This window comes from Octopus sinensis, linkage group LG2, assembly GCF_006345805.1.
Source record: "Octopus sinensis linkage group LG2, ASM634580v1, whole genome shotgun sequence".
NCBI classification, from domain to species: Eukaryota; Metazoa; Mollusca; class Cephalopoda; order Octopoda; family Octopodidae; genus Octopus; species Octopus sinensis.
The window spans coordinates 40,480,913-40,498,707 of record NC_042998.1 but is presented as its reverse complement, the minus strand read 5'-3'; the positions used below and the strand labels follow the sequence as shown (position 1 = coordinate 40,498,707).

Below are 17,795 nucleotides of genomic sequence, written 5' to 3'. Positions count from 1 at the left end.
CTTTTTAATATAGCTCAAAAATTCTTCTCAGCATTAATGCAGGAACATATTATGAATGACTAGAAGATGAAAGCTATTTATTCACTATATTACAATAAAACAATGAAAGATTTTTAGTAGAATTTCATTAAATATTTAACTAGTTTCAGTTAGCTTTCAGTATTCCATTATAGCAAATTTTAAAAGTAAGTTGAAAAGCTTATATATGCAAGGAGTTTAATCTGATTTTCATTGTGAAATAAAAAAAAAACAAAAAAACAATGCATATTTGTAACCTAGAGAACAGAAACTTATTAACAAATAATGATAAACATTTTTTGTTTTACAAGATTTGAATCATTTGATTTATACCAAAATGGGCCATAAAGCATAAGGAAGAATGAACATCATTAGAATGTGTTAATTATTTTATTTTCATACCTGATTATTTTTGTATATCTCTAATAAAAAATATTCTTAACCTGGAAACTAAATCATTCACCACTATTTAGGCTTTGACTACCTTTAGCAGAGTCTTTTACAAACATTCAGATTAGATCTCTGGTGTATGTGTAGCTTTCTCCTGCAGCAACTCATGCATCATAATTTCATATCCTACCCATTTCTTACCATGTTTCTCAGGTGACCCTATAAGGGACATATGTGTTATCCTTCTCTGTATAAGCCATACCAATATTTACAATAAATAAATAAATTTTCATTGTTTTAATGCAATCCATAAATCCATGACAAGATTGATTAAATTTTTATTTCTTCATCAGTTATATAAGTGGAGGAGGTGGCCTGAGTCAATTTGAAATTTCAACTCCAGAACAGTGAACTACTGGATCTTTCATTTAGCCTCCTTGCAATGCTATGATCAAGTTACTAAAACAATAAGAATGCTAAATCAATTGAGTAATGTATTAAACATATGGTGGACACTGGTAGAAAAGTTTAACTCAAATAAAATATTTCATTTATTTTCTGTCTATATCTTATGGTTTACATCCAGTTCAAAAGCCTGTTACAATGATGAAATACACCAAACATAGCCATTGAGAAAGCCTCTATCTCATTGTTCACAGCACTGAAAATAATAGCCAGATTTCCTCAAATCACATTCTTATCATCTCAAGAGACATTAAACAACATAATCCTAAATAACTCTAAAAAGCCTGGATGGTGAAGGCCAGAATGCTTTTGATCATAGATCTGCTGAATTAGGGCTAACTTGGGGCTAAACAACAATATTTAGACTGCAAGGGAGCCTTTACAGATAGTTTGACATGTTAAAATAGCAGCAGAATTTTCTTCAAATTACACTCTACCATCTAGAATAATGTAGTCCTAATATTGAATGTTTAAAAAAAGGATGGGATTAACAAGGCCTGAACACCTTTCACTATAAATCTAGTTAATCAGGACTGCCCTGGTGCTAACAATGACAACAACCTATCAATAAAACACAACCCCTCCTTATTTTGTGTGGTACCACACTGTAATATTATTTCCAACTGTCTGATTCACTGATATTACCTTCATTACAGGCCGAGATACTTTTCTCATTGGAGAGATGTACCAAATTTTGAACAACTATTCAATGATGCAACTTTAAATTTACTATTCTATGTCAACTGTGTTAATAATTGCTTGAAATTCATGTAAACTACCCAGTCATTTAGTAATTAGTAAGAATCAAATTTTCATATAAATGCTATTATTACATTTTGAATTGTGCAATGTTCAAATGAAATCTTTTTTTATATCTATTTCTACAGATTTAAAAAAATAATAATAATATTATTATTATTATTATTATTATCATTGCTTCTTATTGGTTGGTTGTAAAATATTTCAATGTACGACAGTCTGATATCGTCTTTTCCTAGCATCTTTGACTTTTTTTTCTGACATTCTCCATAGGAAAATGTCATGAGTGGCACCAAATTATCTTCGTCATGACATGTATTTAAATATAATTAGATGGCAAATTTGTTCTTCATTCTCAGCATTTATTATCTAATTTTTAAGGCTGAAAGCAATTTTATATACAAAATGTAATATATACATATAATTAATTTTAATGATTTCCAAGTTATTTTAATGCCATTTATTAAATCTAAGTTACTGTTTAATAGTTTCAACTTCTTGAAATTTTATTTTATATTTCATTGGTTATTATTGTGTTGAGTCAAAAGTTTTGCAATATTTTGGTTATTTATTTGCTTTATTCAAGTTACAACAAAAGCAGTCTAGAAGTCAAAGGTGAGGCCATCATGTTGCACTATTGAAGTCATGTTTCTGCCAGTTCTTTGACCCCTTGCTGATACCAGTTCTTGTCCTTCTAGGCAAAGAACTCCTTCACTGAAGCTTCCACCTCCTCTTGGCTAATGAAAAAGTGAGCCATGGATCAGAGCAAGTAACAGTCTGAAGGAGATAATTTTCTGCAATCTTAACATGCATATGCTGTGGTTAAGCAAGGGTTAGCTTCCAGAACCTATCACCAAACATGGGTATTTCAAACACAGGGTGAGCTCTGCATCTGGTGGAATTATGAGGGGATAATTCACTATGAGTTCATTCCAGACAGGCAAACCATTAATACCAATCTGTACTCCAAACAGCTGCAGCAGATATATATACCATTGTGCAGCAAAAATACCTGGCATTGGTTAACAGAAAGCAAGCTCTACTGCAGCATGACAACACAAGACCTCCTACCACTCAAGCAACCCAAAATAAACTCCAGAAATTTCAAGGAATTGAATTGATGCTACACCCAGCATACAGTCCAGACCTAGCTCCTTCAGATTACTTGTTCTGATCTATGGCTCACATCCTGCACTCACAACACTTCACCAACCAAGAGGAGGTGAAAGCTTCAGTGAAGGGCAAGAACTGATATTGGTGTGGGATCAAAGAACTGGCAGAAGGTGGCTTCCAACAGAGCAACATAATGGCCTCTACTTTGAATGCATGGTTGCTTTTGTTGTAACTTGAAGTTACCAAAATATTGCAAAACTATTGATTCAGCATAATATTTCTTTTATAAATTAGTTCAGATTGAATAATTGAATATCATTGTTCTTATACTCTTCCTTTTTCATTTATCCAAATTACCAAACTATATTAGACAAATCAAGGTATAAAGAATTTAATGGCTGATAAAGCAGCCGGGCTGTCTGCAAGTGACCCAGATTATGCCATCAGAGACTTACACAATGCAATTGAGAATAGTAATTTCCCTTCATGGACTCTGTACATTCAAGTGATGACATTTAAAGAAGCTGAAAACTTCCGATGGAACCCATTTGATTTAACTAAAGTAAGGAATTTTCTTTGCCTATATATCACTGTTTCTGAAAATTTCCTCCTGGAATATTTTTTTTATTAATCTCTGAATTTATTTTTTACAAAGATTTTCTTCTGTTGAGAATACTAGTATGAGTCAGCTCTAAACTTTAGTTATATTAATGTTTATTTATTGAAAAAGACCATAAACAATACAATAAACTTTCATGTACAATTAAGTTCCATTAACCCTTTAGCATTTAAACCGGCCATACCCAGCCAAAATATTCTATGCATTTTATGTTCAAACAAACCAGATACAGTTTCTCACATCTACCCTGCAATTTCATTCTAAAAATCTCAAAGCTACAAGATAATGCATGATTAATTCAAAGCCATGTGAATAAATAAGCATTACTTTTGATAGAATAATGTGAATGCTAAAAGGTTAAAATATTTTCCAGTAGTTCTGCAGACCTGATTATCTGACACATTTTTGTGTTTTGTCAATTTATTTTCACCTAAATACCATCACTGGTTGCCAACATTATTCCAGTGCTCCTAGTTTGTAACTTACATATCTACTTACTTATCCATTGTGGAGGCTCATGGCCTATTGGTTAGAGTGTTGCACTCATGATCACAATATTATGGGTTCGATTCCCAGACTGAGTGGTGCATTGTGTTCTTGAGCAAAATACTTCATCTCAAGTTGCTCAGCAATCGCTCTGGCATTTGACATATAGCATGCCATGCACCTGTAAAGGTAAAACTGATTTGATGGAGGGAGTGAGCTTATGTGCAGCACAAACATTTAATCACTACAAACAAATTATCTGTGCAGGTTGTTCAGGAAGAAATTGCAAAATCATATTTCCTGGATCAATAGACTATCATTAAAATACTGTCCATACATGAGAGAAAATATATTTCAAAGTTATTAAGGGTAGCCAATGGTTACCCTTATTAACTTTGTGAAGTGTAAAAAGAAAGTATGTAATTTTCATATTGTACTGTGAAATTAAAATAGTAGAGTGCTTGAAAAGAGGTAAAATTCAGAACAATTGTGTGTGAATATAACATAGATCCTTAGACAATTTATGACATTAAGAAATAAAAGGACAAATTAATTTCTGTGTTTGGCTGATTCAGAGATAAGTAAAGATGTTGCTGTGCGGCAAAAACATCAAAGGTTTCAGAATTAGGTACAATGTTATTTCAATGATTTTGTGCAAATTGATCCAAGGGAATGCTATTAATTCTTTTGTTTTGTTTTCATGAATAATTTAGATCTGGCCCCATAGTGAGTTTCCACTAATACCTGTTGGACGCATGGTTCTTGACACCAATCCCAAAAATTATTTTGCTGAAGTTGAACAGATTGCTTTCTCACCTGCACATATGATTCCAGGAATTGAACCAAGCCCAGATAAAATGTTACAAGTAAGTAGCCTCCATTAAGAAGATGCAACTTCTCTCAGAGAATTTTGAAGTGTTTTTTATGTCAAGCAAATAAAGAATAACAACATATATATATATATAACTTTGTCTTACCATGCTCCACTATTGTAAAAGAAAAAAGACCCAGTTTTTAGTGTTTAGAAAGCCAAAAGGATGCAATTACTACTTATTAACCATTTTCATAATGACCAGATATAGTTTCACTATTAAACCGCTATGATGTATATAGTTGCTGCATAAAGAAAGACTGAGAGTCCAGGGATAATTTATCTGAGACATGGGCAACCATTTTTGAGAAACAAGCTGCATGAGACATGACTTAGTATCAGCCAGGCCACGCTACTGAAACAATTCAAGGTAATTTTTTGTTGGCATGCCATTCAGAAAGTCCTGCAGGATGCAGCTTGCCCATAGCTGGTTTATACTTTCTTGTTATGTTGACTAAGAAAAACTGTATTATATGGTAATGATATTTTCCTATGGCGGTTTTAGTTTTAAACCTTAAACTTTCTCTTAGGTTATATTATTTTATTTGGCTTTTCTCTGAGTAAGGTAGAATATAATGATTCAATGTCACTTATACTAAAGTGTTATCATTATACCTAAAACCCTAACTACAGTTATAACATCATAGAGACATATACGCATGAAACACTATGAATATTAACGACATGTATGTTAAATATTTTCTTTGTGTCCTTTAAACTGCTATAAGAAAACATAATCAAGGATTACAGAAATGCATACTTATTTATGCTCAGTTGAAAAATAAATGTGAAGAGAAACATTTTCTTTTAATTAGTTTTATTATATAAATATAACATTTTATATTATTTACAGTAGGAAAGATAACTTTGTCGTGAAGAAGAACGACTATAATTTCATTAACTAATTTCTCAATTCTAGCTAATACATTAACCAACAAATCAAAATAGACTTGTGATTAACTTAGACATGGCATAAAAATTACCGATGTCTCAAAAGAGTGAGTGTTGTGGAGTTCAGTGACATCCAACAAACACTGAAATTTTGCCCAAAATCCAGAGTTTTTATAGCTGCTCAACTTGACTAAAAAGAATCGAAATCCATGACAAATATTCTTTACAAAACTTTTAGAATCTTTATATGAGCAGTTATATTAACCAATAGAAAAAACGAAAATGATAATTCTTCGGCAAAGACATTACGTCATATTGCCAATTCGCGCCACATTTCAAAATGGCTAAAATGGTTATTGCTACAATATTAAAAGAAGCTAGGAACAAAAATGATGTCATTCGCTTCCAACTGAGTTAATGTCAGAGAACAAGAATTCGTCTTAAAATAATAATAATAATGAAATTATTGTATACAGTGCTCAGGTGCACCACAACTTGTCAAAAGTGCGTATAAAGCATATGCAGTAATGTATAAAATGTCTGGAAAGTGAACATTGTATGAGTCAGATACATGCTTGCATCACTTGTCTTTAATTCTATTCTTTTTACATCTTTAGAAGACTGGATAAATTAGCTGATTAAAGAGTAGTTTTTCAACAACTATTTTATTTGCGATATGATAAGGACTAAATACTACTTGTATGGATAGCAATAATGTCAATCTTCCCCATTTTTTCATAATTACATTTCCAATGAAATAAAAATTACTTTTACAATACAAGACCAATATGTTTAAATTTTCTACTAAAATATGTTAACTTCATTAGTCTATATTTAAGAAAAGTAATTTAGTGGGAATATATGTTGATTGGATTTTTCAACATTTGTGTCATTATAACTAAATAACTAATTTCAAATGTTATGTGATGTATTTGGAATTTTCATTCTCCATTTACTATATTTTGATCAAAGCCAAATTATATATGTATTCTTCTTTAATTTGATTATCTGCAATATTCTCTTATTTTCAATTTTTAAAAACAACTTATTCTATCATGTTTAAATTCATATACATGTGTGTGTGTATATATATATAGTTCTGTTTTATATATATATATATATATCGTTCTGTTTTATTTAATTTTATATAAAATTATGTATGTAATTCAATACTTTTTTTATCACATCATTAAAGGGTCGCCTGTATTCCTACTCTGATACCCATCGGCATCGCTTAGGTTCTAACTATCTCCAGCTACCAGTCAATTGTCCTTTTAGAAGCCGTTTAGCCAACTATCAAAGGGACGGACCTCAGTGTGTAACTGACAACCAAGTTAAGTAATTTCATATCTTAACTAATATTATTATTATCATTATTATTACTATTATTATTAATAAAAGAAATAAAGTGGCAAGCTAGCAGAATCGTCAGCATGCCGGGTGAAATGCTTAGTATTTCATCTGCCATTACGTTCTGAGTTCAAATTCCGCCAAGGTCAACTTTGCCTTTCATTCTTTCAGGGTCGATAAATTAAGTACCAGTTGCATACTGGGGTCAATGTGATCAACTTTATCCCTTCCCCAAATTTGAGGCCTTGTGCTTCCAGTAGAAAGGATTATTAATAAAAGAAATCACTATTATTATTATGACTATTTCAAGGGTTGTAGATTGACAGAATACTTTGTGGTATTTGTTCTGGCTCTTTACATTGGGAGTTCAAATCTTGCCATTGTCAACTTTGCCTTTCATCCCTCTAGGGTCCATGAAATAAAGTACCAGCCAAGTACTCCTCTTAAGCCTGAAGTCTTATGTCTATGCTAGAAACAATTATTTTGACTATTTTGTGTGTGTGTGTGTGCATGTTTAAGATGTTTGTGATATGTGTGTAGAATATACAAATTTTATATTATCAATGTAGCCACTTACTATATGACAAGACAGTGTGCATAAATGGAAAGCTGAAAAATTAATGAAATGATTGATTTAGTAATTAAATGTAATGCCTAATTGAAAACCAATATTTGAAATGGGTTAAATTTGCAAACAGCTATTGAGGTGAAAAAAAACACACTTTTATTTCAAAAATAATTAAAATGTGAATCAAATATAAATAAAATACTTTTGAGAAAAAAGCTTACTTGAAATTTGTAATACATCATAATCATTGTTCATTGATTCTGTCAAATGTCTCTTTAAAAAGTCATTAAGCCTTTAGCATTCAAATAACTCTGTCAAATGCAATGCTTGTTTATTCACATTGTTTAGAATTAATCATGTGTTATCTCATAGCTTCAAAGTTTAGATGTGATTGTTCATTTTTATAATGACATTGTAGGTATGAGAGGCAAGATCTAAGCAATTTGGACGCAAAATGGGTTAGAATATTTAGGCCTGATATGGTCAGTTTAAATGCTAAAGGGTCAGAGTTCTACCAGTAAGATGTTTTTAGAAGTTTCTAGATGGAGTCCATTTTTCTCTAGCCTGAATCTTTGAGCCCTTTGATAATAGTAGATTTTTTATAGGGCTCCTAGATAATAAGATATAGATATTTATAAATAGCCTTCTATCTCAATATCAACAACTTAATAATAGCATTTCTCTTTTCTCCAAAGGCTGATTTATTAATTCATTTATGCCACACTATTGGCAAATAAACTCTGTTCGTTTTTTTTTTTTTTTCAAACCTAACAGATGGAGTGTGTAGGGTAAAATCAAAATTGAACTACCTTTCTGTTAAAATATGAAGACATTAGAAGGGAATGATGTTGACTGTCTCAACCAAAAAATATTAAGTACTTCCGAGACCTCTGAGATATGCTGTGACTGTGAAGACCTGACAAATGAAGTGAGTTCATGGCTTGCAGGACGGCCTGCTGTGCTAACCTTGGATCGTAGAGTGACCCGCTGTTCTTGAGGAGACCTATTGAGTCAAGTACGTCAACACCAACAGCAAAATAAAAATCAAATGGAAATCGTAGTTAAGATACCCATGCCAGTGACACGTAAAAAGCACCATCTGAATGTGGCTGATGCCAGCGCCACCTTACTGGTGTCCTTGTCGGTGACACGTAAAAAGCACCCACTACACTCACAGAGTGGTTGACATTAGGAAGGGCATCCAGCTGTAGAAATACTGCCAGATGAGACTGGAGCCTGGTGCAGCTTCCTGGCTTCCCAGACCCCAGTCGGACTGTCCAACCCATGCTAGCATGGAAAACGGACATTAAACGATGATGATGATGATGATGCTTGACTTGAATGATTTAATGAGGTTCTTATGTTTTTCTGGTGTACATTATAATTATAGTTATGAAAGAAACTTGTGTGTGTGTGTGTATTTGTATCTCCTTTTCTTGATATTGTGTGATTGTTATAAATAAATGTCAGTTGTTTCTAATAAGTCTATGAGAACATATCTATGGGGAAATGTTACCTTACTTGGAAACAGGTAAGAGTTAGCAAAAGGGAGGACATCTGGTCATAGAAAATCTCAGTAAGCTCCACTTGAGCCATGCAAGCATGGAAAAGTGAACATTAAAACAATGAGGATGATGGTGGATTGTCTTAATGTAATCTGTTCACTTCATCTCAATTAAAATCAGTTCTAAGTACACTGATATGTGTTCTATTGTACACACTGTAGTTTTCAGTAAATGTTTCTACAGGCAAAGCTTTAAAACTTAATTTAAAATATTTATATATGAAAATCAATTCATTGTTTATTTACACAGGAGGAACTCCCAATTATTACCCTAACAGTTTTTCTGGCCCTGTTGATGATATTCAATACGTGGAGAAGCCATTTTTAGCTTCTGGAGATGTTCAGCGTTACAATACTCAAGACACTGACAACTATTCTCAAGTTGGAACATTTTGGCTGAAGGTTAGTCAGATATATATTAAAGAAAATAGCAAAATAAAAACAATGAAATTTAAATATTATAGTACACACGCTAAGATAATACCACTAATTTTAGGTTTCCATAGAGTGAAGTAGAAATTATTAATTCAAACTACTTATAAACAAAGTATAAACAAGGTGGTATGATAATTGTCAAAACAAAAATGTTTCTTCAAATTTAAGCCTGTTTGTATAGAGCTATTGGTTTAAAGTTGGTTATCTTATCATTGTTATCTCTAATATGGATCTAGATTGTTTGAAATAACACCAGAAAAAAAATTAGAGCACTTGATGTTTGTTTATTTAATTATCTATTTATTTGTTTATTTTGTTTATTGTCTCAGAGACATTAAACTGGGACTAGAAAATCACTTGAAATTAAGGATGGCAGTAACTGACTGCAAAAAAAAAAAGAAAAAAAAGGCTTATGGCAGTGTAAATATGCTGTAAAAGCTAATGAGAACTGGGTGAATAAATGTCACAGTGGCAGGAGTTAACAGAAACAGAGGTGAAGTAATAAATATTTATAACAAGCATATTAAGGCTGACCCAAAAAACAGCTAAAGAGAACTGACCTTCAATGAAGCAATGTGAAGAAATGCTATCACTCATACTTGTCTAGACCATGACAGCTAAAAAGGATAATTGTCATCATCATCATCATAATCATCATCAACTTCATCATCTTCATCATCATCCATTTTAGAGTCATCTTCTATGTTGGCAGGCATTGGATTTCCATTTACATTTTTAATATTTTACTTTTTATCTTTGCTTGCATCAATGAGTGGCTTCTGCAAAAACATTTTTTCCCCTTATGAATTGGTAAAGGACAAACTTTAAAGCTGGATTTCTTTCATAAATGCCAATCTTTGGCTTTACATAAGAATTTTATCTATTTTTCAGATACATTGCTTAAGACAAGGAAATAAGGAAATACCTTTTGCAGAGTTTGAGTTATGACCTTTAATACATTAGTCCAGCATTTGAACAATTTAATAATTTGATTATAATTATAATATTTCTGAACTTAAAATTACCACTGATACGGAGTACACATTCTTTACTAATAACTGGTGACAAATGAATTGTTTTGATGGAATTTGAGCTCAGGCTCTTTCTAGTCTCGGTTCAAATTTCACAGAGGATCAACTTTGCCTTTCATCCTTTCAAAATCAATAAAATCTGTACCAGTTGAGGAATGGGGTCATTATAATTGACTAACCTCCTTTTTCTGAAATTTCAGGCCATGTGCCTATGGTACAGAGAATTATTATTAAAAATAGCCAAAGTTCTATAAATTTTTTTCAACCACAATTTAATGCTATTTATTATACAAGGGCAGCAGATTGGCTGAATCATTAGAACATCACACTATATTTCTTCCAGCTCTTTATGTTCTGAGTTAAATCTTGCCAAAGTCAACTTTGCCTTTCATTTATTTATCTTCTTTATTTGGATCAATAAAATAAAGTACCGACCAAATACTGAGAGTGCTTTAATTGGCTAATGTCACCTGCACTGAAAAAGAAAAAAAATTTGTAGCCCTGTGCCTTCATTAGGAACAGTTCTGCTATGACTTCTGATTACAAAAATAAAAGAACTTACCAAAGGAGCAAAGCTGGAAACTGATAAAGCACTAATATTTTTTGTAAGCTATATTAGTACCCTTAGTACAATATATAATCTAAGACACTATGGATATCTCTTTCAGGATTAAGTTATTATTTAAAGACTAAGCAAAGTTATGGTCTTTGAGTTCCAGAGTACAAAGATACAAGCTTAGAAAAATCTTGACCACCTAACAACATGATTCTGTACAGAATATGGGATTCATTGTGTTACTGCTTCAAGCACTTCTATTCATTCATTCGTTCGTTCATTCATTCATTCATTCATACATACATACATACATACATACATACATACATACATACATACATACATACATACATACATACATACATACATGCATGCATGCATGCATGCATGCATGCATGCGTGTGTGTATGTGTATCCTTTAGCTTTTATCTTTTACTTGTTTCAGTCATTGGACTGCAACCATGCTGGGGCACCCCCATAAAGACATTTTGTCAATCAAATTGATACCAGTACTTATCTTTTTGAGTCTGGTACTTATTCTATCAGTCTTTTTGCCAAACCCCTAAGTTACAAGGATGTAAACACATCAACATCAACCAGTAGTGGGGGACAAGCACAGATACAAAGACACACACACATATACATACATATATATATATATATATATATATATATATATATATATTAAAAATTTTTATGTATTGATTAAGTCTTTCCTTGTTTGTTTTGCAAAGTAGTGGTTTTTTCTCAAATTATATTATATATATATATATATATGCTCACAAGGCTTTGGTCAGCTCAAGGCTTTAGTAAGAGAAACTTGCCCAAGGTGCCATGCAGTGGGACAGAACCTGGAACCATGTGACGGAGAAGCAAATTTTTTACCACACATAATGTGCATGTGTATGTGTGTATATATGTTGGCTTGCCAATAACAATAACATTCTCTGAATGACCTACCAGTTATAACTCTTTCATTATTTCCTTTTTCTTATTTGAAATGAAGAATTTTTCCCCAGAATACTATAGGATCATTAAACAACCTATGTAAGGGAACACAGTATCTTTTCTCTTTATTTTCATTCTTTGACATTACACACTTTTCCTGACTCTTCACCTCCATTGCTCAAAGGTCTTTTCAAACATTTATCCTTACACACACACACACACTATATATATATATATATATAGAAAGAGAGAGAGAGAGAGAGAGAGAAAGAGAAGTTGGGGGAGAAATTCAATATTACATGTTCACTTTAGTCTACGTTTCCCAATGTCCGCCTGAATACATCTGTCAAAAACTTTTCTCTAAATCAAATCAACTAAATAATTGCTTGCTTTGTTTCTGCTTCACTCAGTATTGCATAAATAGTTCTGGAATGTGGTATCTGAATTATTTGTCTAGGATATGATCTCAGATGCACTGGCTGTACTTATTATAATCTATATTTCAGCTTCAGTATTTAATCTCTGAAATTTATATAGATTCTCTTTCCTTGTACATAAACCTTACTTTTGTTACATTTGAAAATAGTTAAGGCTGCATTTTTTTTTTCTTCTTCTAATAAGTTAGTCAGAGGAAAAGGGCCAATGTTTATGACCATTCCAGACTGGTGTGATCGACGATGATGTTCAACTTCAAATATTTGTTGGTCAACATTAGCAGAAAAAAATCTAGCTTAGGTGGATGAAAGAATTTCAGAGATTTTTAGGGAAGAAAGACTGAAAGACTGGATGAAGAGTTTAGGATGAGACACTGTGATGTTGATAGAAGGAGAAGAGACAAGCAGGTTGGGTGGACCTTTGTGGAGAGGATATCATCAAGGATGACAATTTTCATATGTTATCTGGCCTATTATTTCTATTATTTCTTAAAAGTCTTGTTTTTTGTTTGTTTAGTTTTTTTAAAATATTTTATATAATTATTCAGTCTTACTGATATTACTATGATCCAATGGTCCATATTGTTGGTAATTGGGTTGTGTGACATATTCTCATTTTTGTAGTTATTCTGTTCCATTATTCCTGCTAAAATTTGTGGCTGTTTTGTCTCTAATAGAAATCTCTATTATTATTAAATTGAATTCAAATTCTACAAAATCTGTTGTACCTTTTAGTCTAATAGTAGAGACCAATAAAATAGAAACTAGTCAGACTTTTAACTAAATCTATTGTTTCCTCTCTGCTTGTGAAATACACTGACTATGTGTTTCCTTTCATTTTGAAAATATACCAGAATTTGGAAAGATTCATTGAAATAACTAAATCTATCATTATTAAGCTGGTGTTTATAGCAAAACTTGATAAATTGTTAATGAAAGCTTTTAATTTAAATATGAACACTTTCACACCATAAGTTTTAAGTCATCAAAATCAAGAGCAGTTTCAGCTGGTACATAAAGCATTAAACCATGAGCTACCCCATTCTTAATGTTAAAAAAGGGATTGTCAAATGTTTAAAATATCAAGCAAAAACATTTAGAATCATTCTATCAACTTATAGAGAAGAAATGGGTTACCAGAAAAATACATTCTTGAATAAAGCTTACAGCAACAATTAGGCATAAAGTAGATGTTGAATTAAACATCATGTTACTACTGCTTAATATAAGGGTCTGTCTGAAGAAATTCAGAAATTCTGCAGCATATTCAATATTAAAAATAACACTACACTTTAACAAATCCCTTATCAAAGTTACACCTATCCAAGAATGGCTAAATTTTAAAAAATTCATCTCTAAAATCATGTTCATTTGCACTAAGACCTATAAGAGAGAAATTAGGCAACCTCTGAAGCTCAGATTATAGAGATAAAAGAAAGCCTTAATGAAAAATGAAACATCTTGGTCAGGAATGGCAGAACATATATATATATATATATATATATATATATATATATATATGTATAGCACAAGCAAGGAAATTACATCCATCATTAAAGGAAATTCATATAGATCTACAGGAGAAACTTAGATAAGTCAGAGAAGCTATATTACTATAGTCTAGAAATAAAGTTTTCTATTTTGAATTCACACTGGCACTTATCCAAAAATAAACCATTTAGTGATGGTCAGAGATGTGAATATTGAAAAATCTTTCGTCTCCAGAGGCAAATTTTATAGTCTGGGAAATGATCTTTAAAAATATAACACACTTTTGTCTTTAATGAGCACAAACCTTTACAAAATAACTAATATGTGTTCATAACTAAAGAAATTACCAACAAGATAGCATAACTTCATATGATATTGATAAATAAGGGAGATTACCTCTTACAGAAATGTTGATTTCATTTTTCTCTTTCTTCAATCACTTTTATTCTTTTTTTTTTATTATTGGAGAACTTAGTTGCTATTTCTGAGTTTCATGTAATATATTTTATCTATAGAACAACTAGATGTTCAGTCAATGATTGCAACAGTTAAAAAATTTTCTGAAATTATTTTTAGGTATTGTCATCAGCTGAACGTGAAAGACTTGTGGAGAACATTGCTAATCATTTGATTGATGCCCAAGAGTTTATTCAAAAGCGTGCTGTGTACAATTTTGGACAAGTGAATTCAGAATTTGGCCATAAGCTACAAGCCAAACTGGACAGTTTGAAGTCTTCGAAATATGTAAGTAAAACTGAAAAACAATTGTTTTTACTTCCAAAATCAAATATTTGTAAATAGTGAGAAACAGTTTCTTTGTGTATTTTAAAGTGAGTGGGCTGTACTTGGAAATGATTGTTGGAATTATACTGTGTAACATGATTTTTGTCCTTGAGTAGTAACTGTTATTTTTTATTTGCTTACCCCTAGAAAGTATAAAAAATGACTGTTTCCCTCAAACTCCAAAGAATCCCTCTCAACTTATGGCTATAATGCTCTGCCACTACTCTTGCGATGTACATATTGTCAGCCACTTAGAAACAAGCTTAAGTGGTTATGGTCAAATAACTGACAAGCAAATCAATGGTATTGAGCAGAATATTTGCTATAACAGTATTTCTGCTCCAGTAACTCAGGCTGAATCTGTCTGAAATGTAATGAAAAATAGGTCAGTTTCTAAACATTAATGTCCAGCTCTATATTTAAGAGACGAGGAATTATGTACATTATTTACATTTGATGGATATTTGTCCTCATCTTGTTTGTTGTTAACACAATGTTTCAGCTGATATACCCTCCAGCCTTCATCAGATGTCTTGGAGAAATTTTGAACCTGGGTTCTCATTCCTAAGGTATTTTTCTATGTTATTATTATTATTTAGGTCACTGCCTGGAATTGAACTCGGAATCTTGGGGTTAGTAGCCTGCACTCTTAACCACTACGCTATATGACCTGAATAATAATAATAATAACATTGAAAAGTACCTTACCAGGTTCAAAATTTCCCAAGACACCTGATGAAGGCTGGAGGGTATATCAGCTGAAACGTGTTAACAACAAACAAGACGAGGATAAATATCTGTCAAGTGTAAATAAAGTATTAATGTCCAGGTCACAAAAGCAAAGTTTGAAGGGAATAGTAGTAATTTCGGATCTTTTCCTTTTGATGAACGGAATTTTCTAGTTAACTAAACAATTTGAAACTTCGTATACTGGTAGAATGTGTCAAAAGAAAACATTATTGTAAACAAAATTGAAAACAAAATTGTAATTTGTAAGTTTAACGTAGTTTAATTCTTCGAATTTTAACCAATGAAATCCCAGCATTTGAGCTCAAATCATTTGCTGCGTCTAAAAACTCACACGTCTTATTCATCCTTCTGTCTTCTGTCTTCTGCATGTGCTAGAAATAACAGCTATATCTCTTAAATCGATGAATTTCATCGCCCAATAAAAATATTAACGATATTTTTTGAATATTTTCTTTATTTTTTTTTACCGGAAAGGCTTCTCCCATGGTTTTGAAGGGCCAGAAAAAACAAAACAATAATATGCCTAAATCGGTGTAGAGGGTGCGCGTGGAGTGTGGGTCGTATTGTAAAAATTTGCGAAATATTTTTTCATAAAAGGATGCCCCAGCTTGTCGGAAGCTGTGATATAAATTTGGAAAAAAATCCTCGACACCAGTGCGTAATTGGTACTTAATTTATCGACCCCGAAACGATGAAACATTGCCCCCCCCCCTTCTGGTTTATTTACCTTTTGTGTAAATTTGTTGCAGCAAGGGGCAAAACACACAGGGGACAAAGCATGAGATTAAGTCAATTCTATCAACACTAGTGCCAACTCACGAACGTGTATGTATGCCTGTATGCGTATGTGTGTGTATGTATATCTCCATTTGTATGTGTGTGTACGCTTATATATTAATTATTATGTGCTTGTGCAAATGTATATGCATGTGTTTGAGAGAGAGATAGTGACAGAGAGTGTGTGTGTGTGTGTGTGTGGTGTGTGTGTGTGTGTGTGTGTGTGTGTGTGTGTGTGTGTGTGCAAGTGTACGTGTGTATGTATCTGAATATGTGTGTGTGTGTGTGTGTGTGTATGCGGCTTGCGTCTGCTATGTTTCTTTATCAATATCGATAATGCAGCAAATGATTTGAGCTCAAATGCTGGGATTTCATTGGTTAAAATTCGAAGAATTAAACTACGTTAAACTTACAAATTACAATTTTGTTTTCAATTTTGTTTACAATAATGTTTTCTTTTGACACATTCTACCAGTATACGAAGTTTCAAATTGTTTAGTTAACTAGAAAATTCCGTCCATCAAAAGGAAAAGATCTGTAATTTCGTTTGATTTCTAGATAGAAATAAATAGGAAATAACACTTAAAGACAAAAAAAAAATTTTAATCGTGTTACACAGTATTATTTGCCTGTGATAAAAAACAAAACATAGTTTATAGTACTTTGTTAAGTCCCTTTATGTTATGAGTTTAAACCTTGCTATGATTATTTTTGCTCCTCTCCAGACATAGCCAGATTTACAGGGATGGCAAAGGTGTAATTGCTTTGGACCCCCCCCCCAATATTCAGAGCTCCTTTCTACAAAGGATATGGTGCACTCAATACAGAGGGCCCACTCCACTTACCAGCAATCTTGCATGAAGAGGCTACCTTTCAAATTACAAAGATCTGTATTGCTTAAAAAACGTAATGGATTCTCTATAATGATAAATAACTGAAGATTTCCTCAACTTTAGTGACAATAGTTCGAATTACGAAAAAAAAGCAAAAGGAAAACAAATTTTTCTACTTTAGCAGCACCAGTCCCCAAAAGCGTGTGTGTATCCCCTAAAAAAAGCATGGTACCAGTGAAACTAAGTAAAACACATGTATGTATGTATGAATGAATGTTTATATATATGAATGTGTGTGTGTATGTATATGTCCATGTGTGTGTGTGTGTGAATGTATATATAAAAAGAAATAAACTGAAAAAGACTTTTGTCTCTAGTTCAAGTTCGGTTTCAGACATCAGTCTCCAAGAGCAGCATGGTGCCAACAAAGCAACAAAAAGTAAAAAACATGTATGTATGTATGTAAGTGTGTGTATGTGTGTGTATGTATGTATATAGAGAAATAGACTGAAAAATCTAGTTTAATTCCCGTTTCCATCACAACTGACCAATGATGACCTCAAACTGACTGTTTCCAAATAAAGGAACACACATGCATGCACACACTCACATGCACACACACACACACACACACTCACACATATATTAACACTGCTAATTTCA

General features: G+C 32.2%; 1 protein-coding gene across 1 annotated transcript in view; it reads left to right on the top strand.

Moving 5' to 3' along the window:
• Nucleotides 1–17,795, top strand: part of LOC115228352 (catalase) — a 55,382-nt gene that overhangs the window by 29,369 nt on the left and 8,218 nt on the right. Inside the window, exons 7-11 of the mRNA XM_029798954.2 lie at nucleotides 3,116–3,307; nucleotides 4,564–4,716; nucleotides 6,808–6,946; nucleotides 9,345–9,496; nucleotides 14,566–14,733. Coding sequence (XP_029654814.1) covers nucleotides 3,116–3,307; nucleotides 4,564–4,716; nucleotides 6,808–6,946; nucleotides 9,345–9,496; nucleotides 14,566–14,733 — 804 coding nt within the window. The remainder of the gene's footprint in view (nucleotides 1–3,115; nucleotides 3,308–4,563; nucleotides 4,717–6,807; nucleotides 6,947–9,344; nucleotides 9,497–14,565; nucleotides 14,734–17,795) is intronic.